Below are 24,387 nucleotides of genomic sequence, written 5' to 3' on the forward strand. Positions count from 1 at the left end.
CAGGGGCCTTTTACCCCAGCTCCAGGAGGAGGCAAAAGGCTCGGCTGGGGGGTCTGTCCCCTGGGAAGATGATAGTCTGTTTTCCCTCCTTTTTCCCACCTTGTTTGGAAGCCTTAAGACCCAGCAAACCTAGCATTAGCCCCTATCACCCTCAGTTTAACAGTGAGCAGGTAGCAGCTCCTCTTCTCGTACAGGCGTGCATGTGTGTGTGTGTGTGTGTGTGTGCGTGTGTGTATGTGTGTGTGTGCGTGCGTGTGTGCGTGTGCACTCTCCCTTTGGCTGCCGGGCCCACTCCCCAGCTGTAGCGATGGGTCAGGCCCAGTCAGCAGAGCCAGCCTCCGTGTTGTGGGCGCAGCCAAGGTGCTCAGGGTAAGCCCCAACAGGGGGAAGAAGCCAGGGCTTTGTGGTGCGAAGGGGCGCATGAGAAATGCCCCCGGGCTTCTAGGAGAGGCGGGACCCTTACAACTCACCTGTCACAGAAAGAGGGGGTGATGTCTATAGAGCGTTCTTCCATGCCTTGGAGGCGTGAGCTAAAGGTAAGAGAGAACTCAGTGTCCCCAGTACGTCCGTGTGGGCACACTCTAGGATGTTGTAGCGTGCCATGCGGGTGAAGAAACATAATCTTACATGCACTTAGTTGTGCCTTAATAATATAAGCCAATACTGTGCAGAGATGGGGTTGGAGTATTAGCTGCTGCTTTCCCAGGCTTAGAGCTGGCTCCCTCTTGTCCTGTTGTCAGAAAGGGCACATACCCACAATTGTGCACTGCATGCCAGGAGCCCCTGATGAAGGAGAAGTGAGCTGAGGTCAGCCAGGGGACAGCCAGGAAATACTAACCTACTTGGAAAGGTCCCCAGCCCCTACCCATAGTCGCTCAGCCGCTAATACTGACTGTAACAACTACTGTGTGTCACACACGGTACAGTCATTACCACTTTACAGACAAGTTAAGTGGGACACAGAGAGGTGAAGTGACTTGTTCAGGGTCACACAGGAAGTAACAGAGTGGGATGAGAGCACCCAGGGTCTCACTTTAAAGCCTGTGCTCTTCTGGTTATAGCAGACAGCCTCTGACCTGGCCTGTCCAAAATGGGTTTGCTCTGTGTGGTTTGCTTGGACTTGGTTTCATTTTATCTGCCACTGATGAGACATTTACTGCAAGCCCTACTATGTGCTTTACATGCATTATCTCATTTAATCCCCAGCCCTGCTGTGAGATAGGTAAAGAAACCAGGGTTCATTTAAGATTTAGAAACCCTGAGTGATTTGTCCAGGGTTGTACAGCTAGTGAGAGTCAGAACTGGAAGTCAAACCCAGCTCCGTCTGATTGCATAGTCCATGCTCCGTCACGGGTCAGGGAGTTCCAGCCAAGTGAAGTCAAATTATGCCAGAGGTAGGACCCAGCCCTGAGGAACTGAGCACACCTGGGTTTATGCTCACAGTCCAGTCCCGTGGGCAAGTACAAGGAACCAGGGAGCGAGGAGGAAGGCTAGCCAGCCTCGGGGACCCCGCCAGCCCTTGTCATTCAGGCATGCAGACAGCTGAGAGAGTAGGACTATAGACCGCTTCCAAACCTCTCACTTGGTAGAGAGCAGAAGGCCCTGGCACATGAACAGACCAGCCAAACCTCTCACTGGGTAGAGAGCAGACAGCCCTGGCACATGGACAGGCCAGCCTTTCATTGGGAACTGGGGACCCTTCCCTTTCAGCCAGGGCCAGGCAGGAGCTCACATTTGCATTATAAGCTAGTATCATGGTGTCTTAAAATCCTGCTGCAGCCAGAGCATGAGAGGTGGCCAGAAGATTCCCTAGACTTTTCACAACAGCAGCTATTTCTCAGTTCCTTGCAAGATATGTAGTTTTTGCTTTTGTCATTGGGCAGTTTCTGCCTAGAGGCTGAGGGAGTGATCTGTCTGGGTGGCTAGAACAGCTATAAAATATTTAACTTGAACATATAATTACATTACTGTGATCTCTAATAGGATTTGGTGTCCAACTTGGCCTCTGGGCCAAAGATATAGACCCCAGTTATTATGTTGAGTGTTAGCTACTAGATAAATAAGAAAGAAATACTGTTCAAATCATTGTGAGACAGACCAACACACATTATAATTATTGTGAAGAAAAATCCACCAGAGTCTGAGAATTTATCCATCTTGTTAATCATTTTATTGTGTTATGTCCTGGAAGAAGTAATTCAAGTATATAATTCACAGAAGCCATCTTGACAGCTCTTGCTAGAGAATAGATTTGGGGCCCTGCAAAATCTTATTACTGCATGTTCCCCAAACGCATGGTTAGTGCTGATTCAGGATAAGAGAGCCCAATACAGGGTCTAACTGAATGTAACAGGCCCAGAGGAAGAGAAATGAAAGTGACGCTGCAGGTCTGGGGGAAAAATGTATGGAAGTGAAATTTGAAAACAAAAGAAAAGCAAGGAAGCGAACAGTCCAGACCCCACAGAAGGAGCCCAGTGTCGGGACTGGAGGCAGAAATCAACAAGTTGCCCTTTGTCATTTGATATTTGACAAGTGTTGAGTGAGTAGCTACTCTAGACAAGGCAGTGTGCCAGTCGCTGGGAGACAGAGACAAGATGGTGAATTGGAAATGGATCCCTTACTTTCAAGAAATTTGCAGGCTGCTGCAGAAAAAGGGCCATATTCATAAATAACTATACTTCATGGTAGGAAGCAATAAGTGATAAATGAAGGATAGAATTAAATTGCAATTAAAATTCAAATGAGGGTGAGAGAACCTCTCTTGCTAGAAGGAATCAGGGGAGACTTCATGAAAGAGGCAACATTTAAATTGGGCTGTGAAGGATGGTTAGGAGTTGGACAGGTGTAGGGGGTGGAGGGAGGGCTTTGCAGGCATAGTCACCAGCGTTGACACAATCAGGGAGGCTGGAAAGGCTGTGTGGGTTCAGGAGGGGGTGGGGAGCAATCCGGCAGCAGCACAAAGTGGACATGAGGAGGACCCTGTGGCCAAGAAACTAGTCTGGAAAGGGAAAATTGAAGCCTTAAACTCCTGGCTCAGAAATGTGGGCTTTCTCCTCGCCCGTGTTCCCGAAAGCATAGTCCTTGAGATTATTTTAGATCACATGGACAGATTCTATTTCAAAAATTATGAATTTATTTTAGTAAACTGGAAAAAAGTATAATTAGGTATGTCAAACCCCTGTTTCACAATGATATCGAATTTCTGTTTCTAAAAAATTTAAGAAAATAAATGAGTCAAAAAAATTACCAAGCGAATAATGGGACAGATGGCATGTGACTATGGCGACAGCATAAGGACAGTACTGGAATAAGCAGACACACTGCTCCAGGCCAGGGTCGTGTATTCGTACACCTGGAGGACCAGGCGACGGCAGTGCGGGAAGCGCAGGTACAGAGGGCGTCAACCCCAGTGTCCAGGCCTCTCCTCAATGAGGACGTTGTTGCTCTGCTGCTTTTCCAATTCTTCAAGAAAAGCCAGTACAATTTCTCTATGAACGCTCCTTCAAAACAAAAAAATCTGGCACCTAGTACAAAATTTTTGAAACACTTTGCAAACGAAAGTGTCTACAGGCCTCCAGTCTGTGCTATCTACCCTAGATGCTATGGAGCAGGGACCTGGAGGGTCGCAATGCCAGGAGGACAGCTGTGGCTCACGGCCAGGCTGAAAGGGACAAGGCTGGAGGAGAGGTCCACTTAGAATCCTGGGGCCGTGGGTCGGGCCAGAGGTGACAGCAGCCAGACACTTGCATTGTCGGCGTGAAGTCCCAGCCAGCGCGGGAGTCCCGGCCGGCGGGACGCTGGGTCATCTTCACACAGTCCTGTGCGTTTTCAGTCCCGGCTGTGCTGCCATAAAGGGGGAAGGGAGACTTGGTTTTCTCGTGGTTTGTAAGCAGTACTGAGCTTGTTGACAAGCCCTGATAAATGATTGGGGAATAATTAGCAGTTCCCCCACCCCACCTCCTCGGAGCTCATGTCTGCTCCTCCGTTGTCTGTCAGCACAGAATAACTCAGCACAAAGTGATGCTCATTAGACAGCACTCTCTAGCCAGCAGCTGAGCTGAGCTTCTAAAAAACTGATTTCTTAAATAATTTGTTCCGAAGACAGACTTGACATGAAGTTGGCATGCTGATCAGCAGGTCCCTGCGTGGGAGCAGCGAAGATGATTGTTCTGGATCTGGCTTGCTGGACCCCCGTCTGGCCCAGAACTGCTTTGCATTTCAAAAGCCTGCTTATTCTTTAAGAGTGGTGACTCAAATGCCACCTCCTGGAGGACCTGGCCCTCCTCTTTGGACGTGGTCCCCAAGTGTTTTGCATTCTTGCAAAGTCGGGATCTATCTGTCCTTTCTGGCTTGTTTTGATAGACCTGTGTATAAAGTCTCAGCCTTGCTTCCAGACCAGTTCTTCTTAAAGTGGTATCCAGACCCAGGGCATCAGCATCCCTACCCCAGACCTGTTAAATCAGAAACTCTGGGGGTCAGGCCTGGCAATGCACATTTTAACAAACCCTTCAGGGGACTGACACAGGCTAGAATTTGATGACCACTGAAAGTATACTAGAGATAGGAGTAAAGCAATATTTCCTGAGCACCTTGTAAGTACCAGGTATATGTCTATATATATATATATGTGTATATATATATGTATATATATACATATATATATATACATATATATACACATATATATGTATAGTGGCTTTATTTAATCTTCCCAACAAGGGTATAAGACAGTAGTTTTCTCATTTCACAGATAAGTAAACTGAGATCTCAGATACAGTGACTTACTCTAAGTCTCACCCTTAGAAGAGCTGAAATTTAGACCCAGATCTGTTCCTACTCCAAAGCCTAAAGCCCTCCTACTGCTCCTTGAGGACAAGGACCGCATTTGGGGTCCTCCTGAGGGCATCAGTGGAGTCCACAGAGACTTGTTTAAGTGATAATGAATAAAGGGATCAATATTATTTCCCAGCATGATACAGTTGTGAGTGGCTGGGACTGCATTTTGATCACTAGCAGGTATGTTTTAAAATCAGACTTCAATTAACAAAACCAAAACTGGCGCTGTTTGGAATTCCCTGGTCCTGGCAGCATCCTTTGTGTAGTCCTCAGACTGACAGACTGAAGGCAGGAGTGGGATCAGCATGTGTTCTTATAGGACAGGCAGTGGGGGTGCAATGGAGGAGCCCCCGGCTTAGGTAGGGTTAGGTCGTCCTGTCACTTATTAGCTACATGAACCTCAGCAAGTTCTCTGCGCCTTCGTGTTCTCATCTGCAAAATGACGAATCATAAATAGCACCTTCCCTTCCTCCATACAGAGCTATTGTAAGGATCAAATAAAACTGTATGTAGAAATACTTTAAAAACATTAAGTCCTGCACTTATCAGTTATGATCAAAGCCTGCAAACTACCAGGCAGAGCCCAATAAGGTCCAGGGTGGATGGATGTATCAGGGCCCTTTCCGTTGCAAGGAGCAAAAACACACTCAAGCAACCTCCAGGAAAGGCAGGTGTGGCAATGATGTCATTTCCAAAAGATGGACATGGTTTGGGACGAAAATAGGCACTGAAAAGCCTTTGGAAGTCCAGGCAGCTCCAGGGGCCTCATCCATTCTCTTCTCTTCATGGGCCGCGTGGCCTATTGCCACATTGTCAGGATACATTTTAGTTCAAATACTAGAGGCTGGCACTCTGGCCGTGTCATAGAGTGCAGGTCAGTCAGCCTATGAACTGATTATCCTTGAGTCGCCCAGGTCCAGTCACCTAAAGCCTGAGGAGGTAGCGTCATCTGGTCTACCTGTGCCTGCCACTCAGGCAGGAACTGTGGGTGGAGCAGTGCTCCTCAGAAGGAGCTGTGGGTGAAGGATTGATAAATATATAAGGGAAGGGAAAGTGTTTACAAACACATGAGCAGCACCTCTCCTTTGAAGGCCCTTATGATCTTGAGCGGCATAGCACCTGCCAGTCTCATCACCATGTGATGTGTGTGTCTCAGTGGCCCCTCTGCCATATGCTCACAGGGCAGGGGAGGAGACGGAGCATGTGCAGTGAAAGGCAGCAGAACCTGAGCCAACTGTGGGGACTCTGACATCTGTGAAAGCTGTTGCCAAGAGCCCTGGGAAAGCATGTTGGAGCTCTTAGCCAGAGGCAGCCAGCAAGCTGCCTGTTCTCTAGTCCTGTCCCTGCTCACTCAGCCTCGGTGACTCTCGGAGACCCCTCTCACAAGGTAGTTGACAATATGATGCTACTTATCTGAGGACACAGCAGGGAGGTTTGAAAAGTTGGAGTCTGCCCTTAAGCAACAAACTTGTTTTTCCCACCTCAAGCCCTAAACATGATGATGATCTAAGTTTTTTTTGTGTGTGTTTTTTATCTGTTTGTGTAGTTTTCAAAGTACTGACAATTTGGTTCAATTCATTAGATCACAGGATGTTAGATCTGAAAGATCACCCAAGCCATCCACTTCTCTTGGAATACTTCCTGAGCCAGAGTCGATGCTCAGTAAATACTTGCTGAATAAACTGAATGAATTTTGTAGGTGAAAAGAAAGTCCCTGAGAGAAAGGGACTAGGCCAGGGTCACCTAACAAGCTGGTGGCAGGCGTAGGACTAGAACCCAAGTTTCTTGATAAAGTCCAGGCATGTTCCCATCCATCATGACTCATAGGATCAGAAGATTTCAGATTTGGAAGATGCTGTACAGCTTATTTTTAATCTCCCGGTAGTATCCCCCCAGTCATTAATTTCCCCTCTTCTTGAATACATCCAGTGACTGAAAATGTATGACCTGATAGGTTACCTAGTTCATTCATTTAGTCATCCATCCAACAAGCATTCATTTACCACCTGCTTTGAGCCAAGGGAGATACTATTTCTTGAAGATTCAGAGATGAAGAATACATTTCCTGCCATCAAGTTTACAATATTCATCCACAGACTGTAACCCAACATAGTAAGTTGTATTCCGCTCTGCCACTTAATAAATTCTTTCTTCTTTTAAACCAAGTCCATTTCCCAAGGACTGTAGTCCTTACCCATATGACCTAGCTCAACCTATTAGGACCACAAAACAAAAGTCTAATCCTTATTTCATATATCAGCCCTTCAGATATTTTTAAATATAGCTCATACCCCCTTAGGAAGCTAAATTCCCAATTCCTTCCATAATTCTTTATTTGAAATGTGGTTTCAAGTTCTCTTATCCTTCTGGTTGTTCTTTGATGAACATGCTACAGTTTGTCTTATCAGGCTCTTAAATGTGGCCCCCAGATGTGAACTACTGAACTCCAAATATAGTCTGAGAGTACAATACAAAACTGAACCTCCCGTCACTCCTTTCATTCTGGGTATTGTACGTAAAAAATACAGCACAAGGAAACACGAGCCTGTTGACCACCACCTGTTCTCCCAAGTCTGACTTGTGCCATGCATGCTGCCCGGGCACTGCCCTGCATTTCATCTCTCCCTTGTGTTCCTGCTGAGTTTCTCAACAACAAATACTACTGAGGACTTGCTTTGTGTGTAGCACTCACCAGACTCGCTGAAGAACCAGACGTGATGCTTGTCTTTAAGGAGTTCACAGTCTTATTGGGGAGATCGGGTTTGCCCCCAAATAAATAATTAACAAAGAACCAAGACTGAACATAATCAAAGGAACAATCTTTTTCCTAGACCCCTCCTTAGAGCTGCTCTTAGTAGTGGTTGGCAGACTTCTGGGTATGATTGAAAACAGATCTCCCAGTTCAAATGCCAGTGCAGAACTGGCTTCAAGCCCAGGCTGTCAGGGGCTTTGTCACGTTTTTGTCATTGCATTGACCTAGACTGTTGCAGATGAAAAGCCTTTGAATTCCATCATCTGCAGAGAAAGCTGGGGCACCTACAGGGACTGACACCTCCCGGGCCATGGAACAGCTTTCCAGCACCTGGCACCTGCCCAGTGCCAATCTAGAGTGCAGAGGGAGGAAAGTTCTTTCAGTTGTTGGCATGAGTCTGCCTGTGTTTGGGCTTCTGGGAGACAACAGGTTTAATTTGCTTTGACAGTGCTTTTCCCCAGGAGGGAATTTACCCAAACACCCTGCCTTCTTCACATTCAGCTCAGTGCTTGTTTGCTTTTCAGTTTCAACCATGGGGAGTTTCTATGTATTTTATATGCATGTGTGTGTGTGTGTGTTTATCCCCAATAACCCACATTGCCTGGCTTGGATTCACCAGACCAAATTAGTATGTTGTTTTGGTTCACAAGTGAAATGCATGTATGACCTTTTCTTCAAACCAAAATACTGACTCTGCCAAGTCCTGGGCAAACCTCTTTACATGCACAGCGTTACACTATTTGCTCTTCAAAATAACCCTTTGAGGTGGGTACTCTTATCAACCCCATTTCACAGATGAGGAAACTGATATTTAGAGATGACTTGCCCAGAGGGCACGTTGCTAGTAAGAGGCAGCGTGGCTCAGAGCCCAGACTTTGGTCCAGGCCTTTTCCACATACTTCAGCTTCAGATAGAACTTGGTTCAGCTGCCAGATTTGCCCTTATAGCTGTGACCTTGAGAGTGACATCAGCTCTCAATCTCCATCTGAGAGTGTAAAATGGTGGCAAAGGTACCTATTTCTCATCATTATTATAAGGAAAGAATTAGAATATATGATATATCTTTCACAGTTCCATTTGAGGGAATTGCTGTAGAATTAAATCCCAGCTATGCTCTAGTTTGTGTCCCTCTCTTTTTGGGGCTGCCAATCAATGGGGATGTAACAGATATAACCTAAAGTATAAATGTCACTAGCTGCACTCAGGGCGATGCGTCCAGTCACCCAGCTGGCCGTCCCAGAGTCCAAGTCCTTTCCTCCGGCCTGAAGCCTTGGCATCCATCCTGCAGAGCAGCCAGAAGGAGGCGTCAGAGAGTGGATCTCTGTCCAGCAATCAGTAGACCTTGGTTCCTCAACTGAGCGCTCCCCAATGGCTGCCAACATCCACTTTTACAACTTAAAGGAGACAAGAGAAGCAGAGGAAGGAGTTGTAGGTAGTAAACACAAGCTTTTGTGATCTGGGACAGGTCGCAGGGGAGCAATACTGAGGAGGAGCTGGGAGGGAGGGATAGTGCGTGGTGAGCAGAGAGACCAAGGATACTTAGGAAGCTCCCACCTCACTCACAGCCCTTCCTTCTGTCTTTGGGCGAGAGTCCAACATCCCCTGTGACCACAGGTGTGCTTGGTCAGGCCAGGGCATGAAACAGGGGTGCCCGTGGCTGCCCAGTGGTCCTTCTCCAGGCAAGATTTTCCTCTGTGGTCTCTCCTTGTTTCCTACAAAATGAGGCTTTGGGATTTCAAAACAGAAAAGCAGAAGATGGCAAACGAAGGCAGGCTTCTCCAGGCATCAACCCTGGACTCCAGAGGACATATTTATCAGCTGCCATCCTTTCACCTTGACGCGGTGATGCTGATGATTGGTTTCTGGAAAAGCGTAGTGAGCAGACAAAATGAGGCGCTGCAGTGGGTCCACCAAGGCCTCTGCGGTTTCCTGTCTCCCGTGTCTTCCCCAGGGAAGAACACTGCCGTCTCCCTTCCTTCTGAAGTTGCCCCTTTGTATTTCGAGCAATATTTCGTTCAACATCCAGAGAACACGCCCACTCGCAACACGTGTCCAGAGAAGGAGCTAGGGAAACATTTAAGCTCTGCATTCCAATGTTGATGGAAGGAAAAAGACGTTTCTAGCGGGACCCACTGCTGTGATGAAAAAACAAAAGCTAGGGGGAAAGGCCCCTGTTTTCCAATCTGCCACATACCCAATTACGAACATCAGTTATTCATAGGCAGCTGCATTTTTCACTTAGATTTGAGCAGATCTGAAGGTACACCTTCGACAAAATGAAGGCAGCCGCAGTCTGGGCGTGAGCAAAGCAGGAAGGAGCTACAGAGGGAAGAAAGTCACCAAACACTAATTGGAAACATAACGACATATTCAGTCAATGAAGTTCACACTTCTCCCAAGCCAGTGAGTGTCACTTCTGCACTAGCTTTCAGCACAGAGGTATCTCATCAGTGGGGACTCATTATTTGTGGGATCCCAGGTGGACCCCGAGTAGTTGAAATCTTTCCAAATGGAAGAAAAACTATATACATAAACATTTCATCAAAAGGAAATATTCCCAAATGTCTGACTTCTCCTTCCTTGTTACTATCATAAAATTATTCCATGTTTCCTAAAACTTCTGCCTTCTCTGGAACCAACAGCCTCAGGCAAGTTTTGTAGCAAACAGTATTCTGTGCTGTCAGGTTTAGCAACCAGCGCTAGACTCAGTCATAGAAAACATGCTTTCCTCACTTTTTCACCATGAAGGCTTTTTGGCAGATGATTAACAGGTTCATGTCTTGCAGGCTTCATAAATCAAAATCCAGAAAGTGTGTATGTAACACTTATCTGCAATTGATCCTGTTAAAAATGCAAGTGGTAATTATAGTAATTTTTTTAGGAGACTATTTTATACCATGGTTTTGAAAAGGACTGAACCATAGGATTTTAGATCTGGGAGAGATCCCTGAGATCATCTAGTTGAATTCTTTCAGTGATAGCAACAAACATTTATTAAGACCCTCTATAGCCCTGGCCTATGTGGCTCAATTGGTCGGGCATCCTCTTGTGCACTGAAAGGTTGCTGGTTCGATTCCCAGTCAGGACCATGCCTGGGGTTTCGGGCTTCATCCCCAGTAGGGGGCATGCAGGAGGCAGCCGATTGATGTCTCACTCTTATATCGATGTTTCTCTCTCCCTCTCCTTTCCCCTCTCTCTAAAATTCAATTTAAAAATATCTTTTAAAAAATAATTATGTTATTTTTAAAAAAGACCTTCTGTGAACTGGATACAAGGGCAAATATATAAATGAATAAACTCAGTTATATTCACAGTCAGTAATGGGGGCTATTTGGGGCTTTAGTAAGGGTGAAGGAAAGAGAGAGCCCTAGAGAAACTTAGCCTGTTGAAGAAATCAGGAAGGCTTGTCAGAGGAGGTGACATTTCAGCTGGGTTTGAAAGAAGGAATAGGAGTTGTCAAGCAGGCAGTATTGGAGGAGCAAGTGCAAGGATGAGAAAGAGGTGCAGAAAGAGGAAGTGACATGGTCAAGGCCCCACAGCCATTCAGTCGCAGAGCAAGACCTGGAGGACAGCCTTCTGCCTCTCTGTCCTGTACGCCTTCTGCAGTGCCGCAGGCGGAACCCATCCTCCAGTCACACCTTTAACCCATAGCTAAGTGAAAATAATCTTGCTTAAACTTTATTCAAAATTCTTATTTTTAAAAGAATATTCAAAATGAAACTTTCTAAGTCTTTCTCTCTCTCTCTCTTTTTTAAGTGTTTAGGAAGCCACTGCTAATTTAAAGGTATCAATCAGGAACATGGATTCTCCCAGGCTAAGTCAATGGAGAGCGGAGATCCTCAGGGCTCTGGCTCATGAGCCTCACTCTGAGGGGACCCAGACCTCACTATGCTGGATTAGACCCTCTTGTTCTTAACTCTACACTAGTAGAGGAAACACTTGTGTTTGTGTAAAATGCTGCTCGTGTTAGCAGAGGAACAGCTTCGAGTACTTGGAATGTCCTGCCCACTCTCAAAAGGAACCAGACATTTGAACCCTATTTCCACACTTTTAAAGTAGTTTCCAAGTTGACAATGGCAGACAATTAGGAAGAGACCTCTCTGGGAAGCGCACCATGCTATGAATTCCTCACCATCTCCCCACCTTTTTTCTTCTGTATACCTGGGCCATTCTTCAAGCCCACCTCCCCCCAGAAGCCTTCCCTCTGGTTTTGCCCCAGATCAGCTAGATTGGCATTGACCCCTAAGCGCTTTGCTGTGTTTAAAGCTTGATGCCCTTGTATGGACGCCTCTTCTGCACAGTTGCTCTCTTAATTGGTTACAGACTCATAGAATTTTACAACAGGTAGCAGTCCTAGAGGTCATCCCTGCCATCACCTTTATTCCACACATGAGGAAGGTGAGACCCAGAGAGGGGACAGAACCTGCTGTAGGTCACCCAGCATGGTACCAGAAGAATGGATGCAGAACCAGGCCTCCTTACCTCCAGACAGAACTGCTTCCATGTTCGGTGCTGCTGCCCACAGACAGTGTTGTCTCCTCTCTTATGCTGCAAATGTCCTGTGGGCAAGACTCGTGTCTTATATGGTAGCATCTCATTTAAAGAGGCCTTAGCCTTGGCTTCATGACTTACAGTTGTGAGCTACGATGTGGTTGAATCCTTAACTCTGTTCCACCCTTTCCTCTATTTTCAACTCTGACTGCAGACTGACGCTGAGATCCTGGAAGAGTCACGGCCCTTCCTCTGCTCTGTTTCCTTCTCTATTAAATGAAAGCGCTGGGATAAATGATCTCTTGGATCCCTTTAAGTTCTAAAAGTTCTAGAATTCTCTACCTCCCAACGGGGTCCTTTGCTGTCTTCAGTACTGGCCTCGCTGTCCCACAGATCTGTCACCTCACTCATCCTCCTGGCTTCTGCTGTGGAGTTAGTTCCTTTAGGGCCCATATAGCATAATGTTATTGAAGAAGACCAGGCTTGGAGTCCAAAGGCCTGGGTTTGAATCTTGCCTCCATGTCGTTGTATCTCTGTGGCCTTTAGCACGTCACTTCACCTCTCAGCCACCTTTAAAAAAAAAATGAGAGAGTGGAATAACCATACATTCTTTTGGATTTGGTGACAGTGAAATGAGGTAAACTTTGTGGAAATATATGGCACAAAGAAGGCATTCACATATAGTGACTTTTTCTTGTTCCACATCCAGCATATTGAGAAGATGACTGCTCCACATGAATAGATATTCTAGTTATGGAGTTTACTGGAGCTATAAAACATTGAACATTGACTAACTTTTTACTGAAATCCTTCTGAAATGAATTCTGTGTTTCATTTGACATGTCACACAGACAATCCCAAAATATGAGGGAGAGTTAGAGAAAGTAACTTCTTTGCAAAGGTTGGCATCCTAGCAGGTGCTAGGGAGGCAGGTAGGGCAAAGGGAATATGAAAGGAAACTCCTATGCATTTTTTAAGTTTATTTTTTATTGCTGACATTATTAAGGATGTCCCCTATTTTTTCCCCACTTCCCCCCTCCACCCATCCCCCACCCTACCCCAGGCCTTCAGCACACTATTGTCTGTGTCCTTGGGCTATGCATATATGCATATAAGCTCTTTGGTTAATCTCTTCCAGTCCCCCGCCCCCAAATTGTCAGTCTGTTGCATGTTTCCATACCTCTGGACCTATTTTGTTCATTAAACTTCACACGTAAATGAGATCATGTGATGTTTGTCTTTCTCTGCCTGGCTTATTTCACTTAGCATAACATTCTCCAGGTCCATCTATGCTGTTGCAAAGGATAAGAGATCCTTCTTTTTTACAGCTGCATAATATTCCATGTGTGTAAATGTCCCACAGCTTTTCTATCTACTCATCTACTAATGGGCACTTAGGCTGTTTCCAGATCTATGCCTTTTAAATGAACTTGGATGTTTTCATTTCTCCCCCATTGAAGGGTTTTAAGTAGGAGAATGTTTCAGAGACATCACTCAGGCTGCTGGTTAGTAAATGAATCAGGGTGGGGAGGAAGCTGAGAGGCTGGCAGTGCAGCTGCGGTGTTAGCCTGTGGTGGGGAGTTGGACTGATGGTTGAAAAATCAGAGGTGGGAAAAGTCAGATTTATAAATGCTTAGTGGCTTTAAAAAACAGATTCCTGGAATATCAGCTCATTATGAGAAAAATATAAAACATAGGAACGTGTAAAGAGCACAAGAATCGCCCGATAACCCAGCATTCAAAGGTAACCACTGCTAACAGGTTAAACTGGGGGTTTTTTCCTAATGTTTTTAGTGAAAATTTTCTAACATATTTATAGATACAAATTTAATTTATAAAAAATTGGTTCAGGCAGACATTTTCCAGAACATATCTCTTAATGTCGGTTTAGATGTACCTCAGTAAGAGTAAAAGTAACATGTAATTTTTAACTCTTTTGGTTGCTTTCAGTGACTGGGCAGAAGAGTTCGAATGTGTGGGTCCCAGTAAACCTGAGGTTTGATTCCTGGGCCCTCTGTTTGGGGAAAGAAGTTTCTGTTTTCATCTCTCCTTCTCTTCCCTCCCCCAGAATCGGTGGATAACTGCCCCAGCAACTGCTATGGCAATGGCGACTGCATCTCCGGCACCTGCCACTGCTTCCTGGGCTTCCTGGGCCCCGACTGCGGCAGAGGTGAGAGCTCGGCGTGTGGGCCGGTGATTTCCACTCCCCAGGCCCGAGGGCAGCTCAGGTTGCACTTCTCAGGGCAAGCGCAGAACTCCAGGCCACCTCTTGACTCTCAAGAGAAGGGATCCCAAGGGCCATTCTTCAGAAACGCAGAGAGGGAGGTCTGCAGGCCCAGCTGTGGCCTCATCAGCCACTGTGACCCACACGTGAGTGACCAGGGAGGCCAGGGAGAAAGGGCCTTTTCAGGGACAGCCACAGTGAACTTCATGTCCCATTGCGGGGGCAGAGGGAGCGGCATGGGGGTCCTTTAAAAAGTTGACTTCCCCTTAGAGGAGTGTTCGGCCTTTGCCAAGTGTCTTTGAAGTTCACCTCCCGCTGGCATGGCTTCTTCCTGGCCCTGTGGAGGGAGGCCGGGCGTTGCTCAGGCACTGCCCCCTAACAGCACAGGGAGAGTCATGGCTGAGACCACGAGGCCTTGGGAGGCGAGACTGCTCTTCCCCACACAGGACCCAATGTTCCTTCAGATTTGGGCACATACAGTGCTAATGATAACCAGCATTGTAGTAAAGGCTGCCTATGACTTACCCTGTGCATTTGGCCTTCATTTCTGTCCTGCAGGAATTAGCAAGGAAAATGCAAAAGGAGATCGGTAGTCCTGAGAATTGGGCACTCCCTTTGGGGAAACTCAGGTGTCCCCTTCCTTTGGTCTTTCCACCTCTTCAGTCATTCAGCAGGCATTTGTTTTCTACCCGTTGGGGCTTGGTCCTATGCTAGACACTGAGGTTACAACACTGAGCAAGCCCAGGAGCTCGAAGGGTGGGAGACAGGTAAAATCAATGATTACAAAGCAGCTAATAAGTGAGAAACACCGTAGGGAGGTCACATGCAGCGAGCACCTAGCGGAGTGAAAGGGAGCAGCTGTCTTAGCTTGGGTGGGAGGGAGACCAGGAAAGGCTCCCAGGTGAGGTGACACTGGAACTGAGACCTGATGCCCGAGTCGTCATTCATTGGTGGAAGCCAGAGATAGCTTCCCAGGCTGAGAAGACAGTGAGGGGACACTGCTTTGGAGATTCTACTTATTCTTCCCAACATGAAATAGACTCACTTTGAGGCAACAGAGCCCGAGGCCCTGAGGAAGCAGTGATTCCCTGCTGTGCGCTTTCAAAGAAGATGCCAGGTGTGGGGGCGGGGAAGGTGCTGCAGAGAGAGGAGATGAGTCATCCTTCTAGCAAGAATTACCGTCTCATCCCATATGCACTTAAAGTTAGGAGTCATGTGTGAAACAGCTTTATTGAATCTCACTAAGGCTGGTAGGTACTCACAGCACACTGAAATAGAATTTATTTTTATATAGTGTCCTTCGTACAGATGTTCATAAAACCCTTTAGTTAAGAGGCAGAATGGAAAGATAATACCTTTAAGAGCTAAGCTGGGCTCAGCTACTCTCTTATGGGGCAGTGGCATATGGGGTTTGAGTGGAGGCTTGAAAGGCAAGAGAAACCGAGTTAAAGCTGGGTTAAAGACCACGGTAGGAGGGGCTGCAGATGAGGCGTGGGGAAGCGAAATGGAGCGCCATTGGGAGAGCGTTGGAGGAGGGACTCGGGCAGGAGGAGGCCCGGCTGTCTTTGCCAGTGAGCCCAAGGAGCAGATCGAAGCTTCCCATCCAAGGGTCCTGGCAGCCACTGTGCCGCCCCAGTAATAGACCAGGATGGGGAAGCAGCGTTCACTGGGCACCGGCTCTGCCGGGCTCTGCACCCAACACCTTCGCCTACAGCTCCAGATGTGTTCAAACAGGGGTAAAATAAAACAAGAGAAGCAGATATATGGGCACACACGGAAACCGTGGCAAAGCACTTTCGGCTCTTGGTCAAGCCAGCAGGCAGAGGGAGAAAGGAGCAAAGGCTGGTGGGGTGGGGGGACGCCGGGCTTTGATTCATGCGGGGCTCCCTGTGCTGTCTCCCCAGCCTCCTGCCCCGTGCTCTGTAGTGGGAACGGCCAGTACATGAAGGGCCGGTGTCTGTGCCACAGCGGCTGGAAGGGGGCCGAGTGCGACGTGCCCACCAACCAGTGTATTGATGTGGCCTGCAGCAACCACGGCACCTGCATCATGGGCACCTGCATCTGCAACCCCGGCTACAAGGGCGAGAACTGTGAGGAAGGTAAGACTTGCGCCCAGGCAGCCCGGCGCCTTGCTGAGGCTTAGAGGCCAGGGCACAGGGCTAAGAGGACATCCAGGGAGTAGAAGAAGCCACCTGAGCTTCCCTGTGACCCCCACCCCCAAGCCAGAAACCCGTCAGCGACAGTAATTAACCTAAATGAAGAGGACAGACAAATTCCGTCCTACCCAGTGAAGAGAGGAGAAGTGTTGTAGTGAGTACTTACTGTATACAAGGCTCTGTGCTAGAAGCCTTGTGCTATTTAATTTCAGACCCCAGTAGGGAGGAGTAATCATCTTCATTTTATAGGTGAGGAAATGGAGACTCTGAGAGTCAAATGATTTGCCCAGGGTCACACAGCTAGTCAATGGCAGGGCTGAGTTTGAGCCCAATCTTTCTGTCTCCATAGCCCAAGTTCTTTCTACTCCCCTTTAAGCCATCCGTTCCCCATTTCTGAAGCATGAGTGTATTTCAGACCTCCCAACTCTGCCTTCCATGATCACACTTGTGTGTGTATGTGTCTCTGTGTGTATATGTGTGTGTGTGTGTGTTCATGCATGTGGCTCCCAGTGCTCATAGCATGTGTCTCTCCCTCGTAAAGTAAATAGATGCCTGTATAGGTTAAGATTAGAAAGTGAACTGCTGATATAACCATGACATCCGTTCTTTCCCAGGAAATCTAAAGAGGTGAGATAAGTAAATTTTTATATTTCACAAATGAAGCAACTGAGACCCAGGAAAGGGCAGTGACATCACCATGGTCATAGAGCTAACAGACGACAGGGTTGGGATTCAACCCAGGGCTCCTCACTTCCGATCCAGTACTCTTTCCTCTTGGCTGCAAAGAATTTCCAGGTTAAAGGAGGAGTCATAATCACAGGCAATATAGAGGAGCTTTTAAGAGTACACACTCCGGGATCAGATGTAGGTTTGAGTCACGGCTGTGCCATTAACTAGCCTTGGCTCCCTCGTCTATAACATGGGAATGCCTTCCTCAGAGGGCTGTTGTGAGGAGTGAATTAAATGACCCGTGTAAAGCACTTAGCTCATTGTCTGACACATAGTAAATGCTCTATAAATGTTAGCTCCTATATTATTAGTTTTATTCTGGGGACAACCGAAGCCCATTTCCTGTTCTATTTGCTCATTTCATCCAAGGTCTTTTGAAATGGATGGACTTTGCCTTTCAAACTGATGGATGATGCTAATAGTTGTTACCTCCCACTGTCTACTGTCTAGGGCCCAAGCACCTTCTCCATGGGGTGGAAGAAGCTCCAAGGAGAGCTTAGTCTTCTTAGCCCATTTGGAATTTAACAGGTAGTCCCCTCTCAAGGCATCATTTTCTCTAAAAAAAAAAAACAACAAAAAAGAAAAGAGAGAGACTATAATGGGCCCATTTTTAAAGAGTGGGGAACAGGAAGAAATTAGTGTCTAAAAAGCATCCCGTCTCTGAGACACGCTGTCTGTAACCCCCGAGTGTGACTGGAGGTCCTGATTCAGACCTATTAACGTTGACGTGGATTACTTTGGGCTGAGAGAAGAGGCACAAGTGCCTCGCACAAAAGAACTTGGTTTTCTCATCCTGACAATGGTGACCTTCATCTGCTTTCCCTTTTCAGTTTAGTCATTTTAGATGAAGACCCTGAGAAGGCAGAAAAACAAAGAGGAGATTCCTCTTGGAACTGCGGGGCTGTGTCCCCCTACCCCACCACGTTGTGTGGGCCAAGGGGGGGGATTGTCCAGAGCCACCGCCCTGGAGAGTGCCCCGGAGCTCGAGGGGACTTACAAAGAGAAAAAAAGAGCTGTTTAGCTTTTTGATTTACACTATCTATTTGAAAAGAAATGTTTTTACTCCTGCTTTCTTTTCTGAGGCGGGCCATCTGGGACTGATTCCCTTTATTATTTCTATTTCTCTGGTGAAACACCACTGCATGGTCCTTGTGTTTATAATGGGGTTTCTGGGGGCCTTTGCCCTCCCCCCTCCTGTCTCCCCTCCTTCCTCAACTCTGTTCTAACGGGTTTCACTGTGTTTATAAAACATCAGCTAACAAGCTTACTTTTCCCCCCTCTCTCCAGCTTCCTTCTTCTGAAGTTTATTGCCCTATATTTTTTTAAAGCCTGAACCACGCCAACCGGGCGCTTGGAGGAGTTGGAGGAGGGGCAGAAGAGAACAACTTAGGCCTTTTGCAGTGAAAAGTGAGATTGTGTTTTTAGTCCTGACGAGCCCGTCTAATAGCCTGTGTGGTCACCGAGACATGGAACACTTCATGGCAAAGGTTGTGCCCGCAGCCTGGCCATGCAGGCCTCATCATTTCATTAACAGGCTAAGCTTCTTCCAGAAATTTTGGCTTAAATGGCAAGTTCTTCAGAGGAAAAATATAACTGTTTGGCACTTCTTCTAAGGAGATACTAAGTGAAACTGTCTACACAAAGTTCAGCCCACCTCCCTGCCAAGTTCTCCAGGACCCTCCAGCACAGCACTTCCCCACGCCAGGCAGCCCGTCTTCCCATGTTACGCAGTTTCCTGCAAAATAAATATCATGTGGGAAATCATCCCACTGTGATGGAAAGAGGCTACTTGAATCCTGTCTTAGGGTTCCTATCACCCCAGGCGCCCCAGAAAGGGAGGGCAGATCCAAAGTCTACGTAGGATCTCCTTGGCAGAGAGTCACTATGGCAGAGATAGTGGCCCCAAGTTTAGGATGAGTAGGTACAATGTTCTCCAGGTGGGGATCTCAGCCAGTTCAGCTTAGGTTTCTGGAAGCCACCTTACCTCCAGATGCAGTCCCCTTTAAAACTTCCCTAGATTTCAACATGCACTTTGCCAAGTTGACCTTCGGAAGCGGTTATTAATTGATGATGAATTGCCTGGAGGTAGCCTCTTTTCAGTCTCTTCTGATCTTTCCCTGCCTGAACAGTCTTTGGAAAGCATGGGATTCGCTTTGCTGGATCCTGGGTCCCTGGCAAGCTTATTGTGTCTGTGGCAGAGCAGTCCTGTGAAGCCAAGGGCCTCTCGCTAAACTTGGCACCCTCTCGGCTTGCTCGCTAACAGTGCAGATTTATAGATCCAACTTCGAGGGCACCTCAGAGACGGCTTCAACCCGAAGCTGGGGTCAGGTATTCAGGGAGCCGGAAATACCTTTATAGCTCTTGGGATAAGAATTGCTGACTCATTTCCTGTCAAATTGGAAAACTCTCTGGATCTAGGGAATTATCATAGTAGCCTAATGGGCTGGAATAATCCTTCTGAGATTCTGAGATCCTGGAGCCAGTCATGAAAATTTATCATTATTATTATTTTTATTCCTTTTAATTACCAGGCACTCCAACAGGTCATGCTTGAACTGTTATTACACAGTGTCTTGAGACTGCAAGAGAATAGATTCTCTGCCTCCATTTGACATTATTATTTCTCCATTTCCCTATTCCTTCCTTATTCTGTTTTCCATTTTATGTGTTTATGTCTATATACTTGTATAAATGTATTTTTGAACCACTAAGATTATAAAGGAAATAGCAAGATATCTATACCAGCCAGGAGTGATTCAAAGTTGAATTACCACTATGTGGTCTTGGGCAAGTTATTTAACCTCTCTGTGCTTCAGTTTCCTCATCTGTAAAATGAAGATAATGATGGTATTTACCTCAAAGAGCTGTTATTAAGGTTAAGTGTGATAATATATATAAAAGATTTAATAGCAAAATATGGCACAGGGGGGACTAAATTAAAATTCATTATTATTGTTGCTGTTGTGTGATCGTTATGATGTTTTTAGCAGCGGTTGCTCCTGACCTCTGGGCTTATTCATCATTTAGATCATTAAGTTGAACTCCTTTAAAGACCTTAAATAGTAAAAGAGCTTTTTTAATAAGCTGCCCCTCAAAATAAACAGCCTGTTCCCAGAATGTTGCCATCTGTAAAGTCTGCTCATTTGTGTCTGAGACACTAATATACCCAAGCTGGATTTCCCAGTCTTTTGCACAAAAGTCAAATATACTGGGTTATAAAATTTAATTGATAAATAAAGTAAAAGCATGTCTGAATTATAAATGAGCTCTGTCCACAGTTCGCTACTGAATGTCCTGATAGGACTGAAAAACGACTATTATTTCCAACATTTTACAGTTTATACAGCCCTTTCAAATCCTCAGTGTCATTTGGTCCTCATAGCAACTTGAGAGAAAGGTAGTTTTACCATACCCGCTTTATAGACGGGAGCTCAGAGCAGGTAGGTGACTTAACTGTGGTCATAGAACCAGTACATTTTGTCCTGTGACCCTTGAACTTAGGACCTCAGAGGTCAAATGCTAAATTCTTTCCTCTGCAGCATAGGGCTTCCTCATGAGCTCCTATAAAGAGGAAACTGACTAGACTCATGGCAGCTCCATCAACACTGTTTACCCAACAGCTACACTTTGGGGCCCTACCAGGACACCACTCTCCCCTTACAATTGCAAGATGAATAGAATCCCCTACCGCCCAAAAAAGCAAGACTGGTAACACTTTTTGGTTGAGCAGAGAACTGGACGCACCCCCTTTTCCAGTTCTGTCTTTTCTCCGCTGCCTTTGGCACTTTCCATGTGAACTAGAGCCTTGTGATAAGTTAGCCTTTAGTACTCGCCCACTTTTTCTATGCAGTGCTCTACGGAAGATGAGAGGTCTCTGCTAATTTTGTGCACCCCATAACTAAAGCTTTGATTTAGGAAAATCAGCCCAGTAGCAGGACTGTCATTAGATTCAGCAGCAGACAGACCTGCCTTCAGATTCCTCTCTGGCAGGGTTTGGCTGCATGATCCAGCATAAATTATTCAGCTCTCTGAGCCTCAATTTCCTTGTCTTACCTCACTGGGCTGTTGAGAAAACTGAATCTGATGAGGTGTGTATAGCATTTCCTATAGTACAAGCAGAGAGCAGGTAACCAACAGTATTCTCCTTCCCCTCCTTCTGGGTGGTCTCTTGGGACCTTTGACCTTGGGCCCTGGGAGCCCTGCAGGGGTTGCTGGTCTGTGAGCTACAGCTATAGAGTTCACCCACCACTCGAGGGTAAGCCGTGCAAAGCCTCCTCGTGTAATTCTGAGTAGTCATTGAAACGCTTGCCTGGGAAGGGAGGTCCGAAAGTTTATGTCAATCACAAGAATTTGGGGAAGATGGTAAAAATATAATGAAACTTAAGTGCAGAATAAATTCTCATTTACATTAAGAAATCTATTTTAGTACCACATTCACCTTCATCGAACTGCATTATGAGGTGGTGAACAATAGCAGTTTGTTCTCAGTGAGACCCTGAGTACTCCGCTGTGCCGGGCGCTGTTCTAGGAGGAGATTCGGAAGTGTGCCAAACAAAGTCTCGGTCTCGATTATTGCAGTTGATACAGACAGAGTAGGCGCTGGGTGCTATGTGAACACTTAATATATTTCTTACTCTGTCCACCCCTCAAACCAAGAGGTAGGAATTTGCATCCGCATTTTACAGGTAAGGGAACCAAGACGCGGGAAGGTAAATAGTCGATGACCAGGTAGAGTCGGGAACGCAGGCCTGCCCTTTGCTAGAACTGCTCGTAGCCATACCACATGGCCTCTTCACGGGCCGTCTGTGTCCTTCCACCAGGGTGTGGGAAGCCCCTCCGCTCCACTGCAACGTGTGGCACTTTGCTTGAGGAAGCCTCAGCTTTGCTGGCCAAGTGCTTACCTGTGTTCTCTCTTTCATGTCGCAGTGGACTGCATGGACCCCACGTGCTCCGGCCGGGGCGTCTGCGTGAGAGGCGAGTGCCACTGCTCTGTGGGATGGGGCGGCACCAACTGCGAGACCCCCAGGGCCACGTGCTTGGAGCAGTGTTCGGGCCACGGAACCTTTCTCCCGGACACTGGGCTTTGCAGCTGTGATCCAAGCTGGACTGGGCACGACTGCTCTATCGGTAAATGCGGGGGAGAAAAGGGCCCGGCGCGGGTGGAGGGGGCATGTTTCCACTGTGCCACGCTCACCATTCAGCCCTGGTCGGTGCCCGGCCCTGCGCTCAGGCGCGTAGCAGAGCGTGCCCCATGTCTCTGAATGCTTTCCTCTTTCCCTGGACTTCAGTCTTCACCCTCTACTCTTAAATGGGCAGAGGACTGAAAAATCATATATTCACATCGTTCCTTTCATAGCAGTGGCCTTCAGAGTCAGAACATTGTCCCTAACCAGTTAATTATAATAATAGATTTTTCGCTGAAATCTCATTTCTCACTTTACAATGGTCATCCCTAGAGGCCAGGCCACAGGGAACAGTGAGCGTAGGTGCTCAGCGTGATCTAACCCCCACCTGCCTTTCTGGCCAGATCCTCTGCAAGACTTTAAATTCCATGAGAATAGAAACATGTCTTATGTACCTCTCCATTCTCAGGACTCAGCATAGGCCTGGCCCACAGCAGCTGCTCAGTAAACACTGATTAGTGAGTGAATGAATGAATGAACAAACAAACGAACGATGGAATGTGTTCTTGATTGTGGTATTTGGTTCACCACAGGATTTATACATGCAGAGTTCAAAGGATAATTCTATTGGGAGCCCAAGCCCAGCTTGGGGCCTCAGCCTAGGCTGCTTCCCAGCACTCTGTGCTGCCCCCCCGACCGCTGTTTCTCCTCAGCTGTCGCCTAAAGCCAGCCTGACTGCTAGCGAAGCACTTGGACAGTGGCTCTCTCTTTGCATCCCTGCTATGTAGGCAGCACCTACCTGGGCTCAGTCCTGGTTCTGCCATGCTCTAACTATGGGACCTTGGCAAGGCCTTGACTTTTCTTGGCTTCAGTTTCCGTATCTGAAAAGCAGAGTTAATAACAGTGCCTACCTCAGAGGGTCATGTGGTCATTAAATGATACAGTGGCTATCTGAACTTGGAACAGTGCCTGCCCAGAGTGGATACTTGCTATCTTTCCTTCACCTCCCTCCCAAGAGCACTCTGTCTGCCCGGAAATGAAACTCATCTTTGAGTTTCAGGAACTACAGCCAAGGGGCTTTTCACGTTCAGGGAGTTGAGTATTGGGTCAGGCATTGGACTTTGTCCAGAAGACCTGGCTTTACTTCCCTGACCCTCAGTTTCCTCCTAGGTAAAACCACTCTGTGGGGCTTCTGTGAGAATCCAGTGAGAAAATATAGGCAAAGCAGTTAGTTAGCACAGTGTCTGGCGCAACTCAGACACCAGCAAGCGGTCACTTTAGTCATGTTATTTGTAGTATCTGCTCCTGGCACAGCAAGGCTGGTAGAGAGCCTTCTCATCAGGAGTCGCAGGCCAGCAGGCACAGCCAAAGCACTTCTTGCACCATCAGCACTGACTGTGGGTTGTAGGATTGGCAGAAATGGGCCCCCACCACTTGGCCCTCCTAGGACGCAAGACCAGCTAGCTCTTCCCTGAGATGAGTGCCTTGCTGTTTGGCATGGAGAACAGGATTTAATGGAAACAGCTTAAATCAACATGCCCTGGACTCAGCAACCAGCCTGTAATGAAATGTGAGCTAACAAGTTCCCCAGCTCTTTGGTTAGGTCTGTGGAAACAGTGAAGTCAGGTTTTATACAAGTGTTTACTCAGACCCCTGGGTCCCCAGCAACGTGGCTTCCAGTCTCATGTCAAAATCCCTCTTTAAATCCAGCTTCATTAATATGGTCTTCCTTCCTGGCAAACCACACAAGATAGCTATTTGAACAGCTCGCTGTGTCCTGGAAGAGCATAGGTTATACGGCCCACCCCTAACCCCCAACACACCTCTATCCTCAACTCTGGGCCCAGTGGGACTTCACCCACTCAGCCTTTTGAGGGTGATGATGGTGGAGGTGGTGGTGGAGGTGATGGTGAAGATGATGGTGGTGGAGGTGATGCTACTGCTGTTGTTTTACAGATGGTAAAGATCTGGACAGGGGAAATGACTTAAAAGTAATTCAGCTAATGAGTGGCAGAGTTTGGATTAAATCCAGGCCCATTGTTTCCAAGGACTCAGCTCTTGCCTCAAGCCCGCTTC

At 47.0% G+C, this 24,387-nt stretch overlaps 1 protein-coding gene across 1 annotated transcript in view; it reads left to right on the forward strand.

The window, feature by feature from the left end:
• The window catches only part of TENM4 (teneurin transmembrane protein 4), a 660,554-nt gene that overhangs the window by 511,362 nt on the left and 124,805 nt on the right, over positions 1-24,387 (forward strand). The window contains 3 exon segments of the mRNA XM_087821630.1: positions 14,148-14,249; positions 16,208-16,402; positions 22,115-22,315. Coding sequence (XP_087677756.1) covers positions 14,148-14,249; positions 16,208-16,402; positions 22,115-22,315 — 498 coding nt within the window.

This window comes from Miniopterus natalensis, chromosome 11 (genome assembly GCF_054644295.1).
Source record: "Miniopterus natalensis isolate mMinNat1 chromosome 11, mMinNat1.hap1, whole genome shotgun sequence".
Lineage (NCBI taxonomy): Eukaryota > Metazoa > Chordata > Mammalia > Chiroptera > Miniopteridae > Miniopterus > Miniopterus natalensis.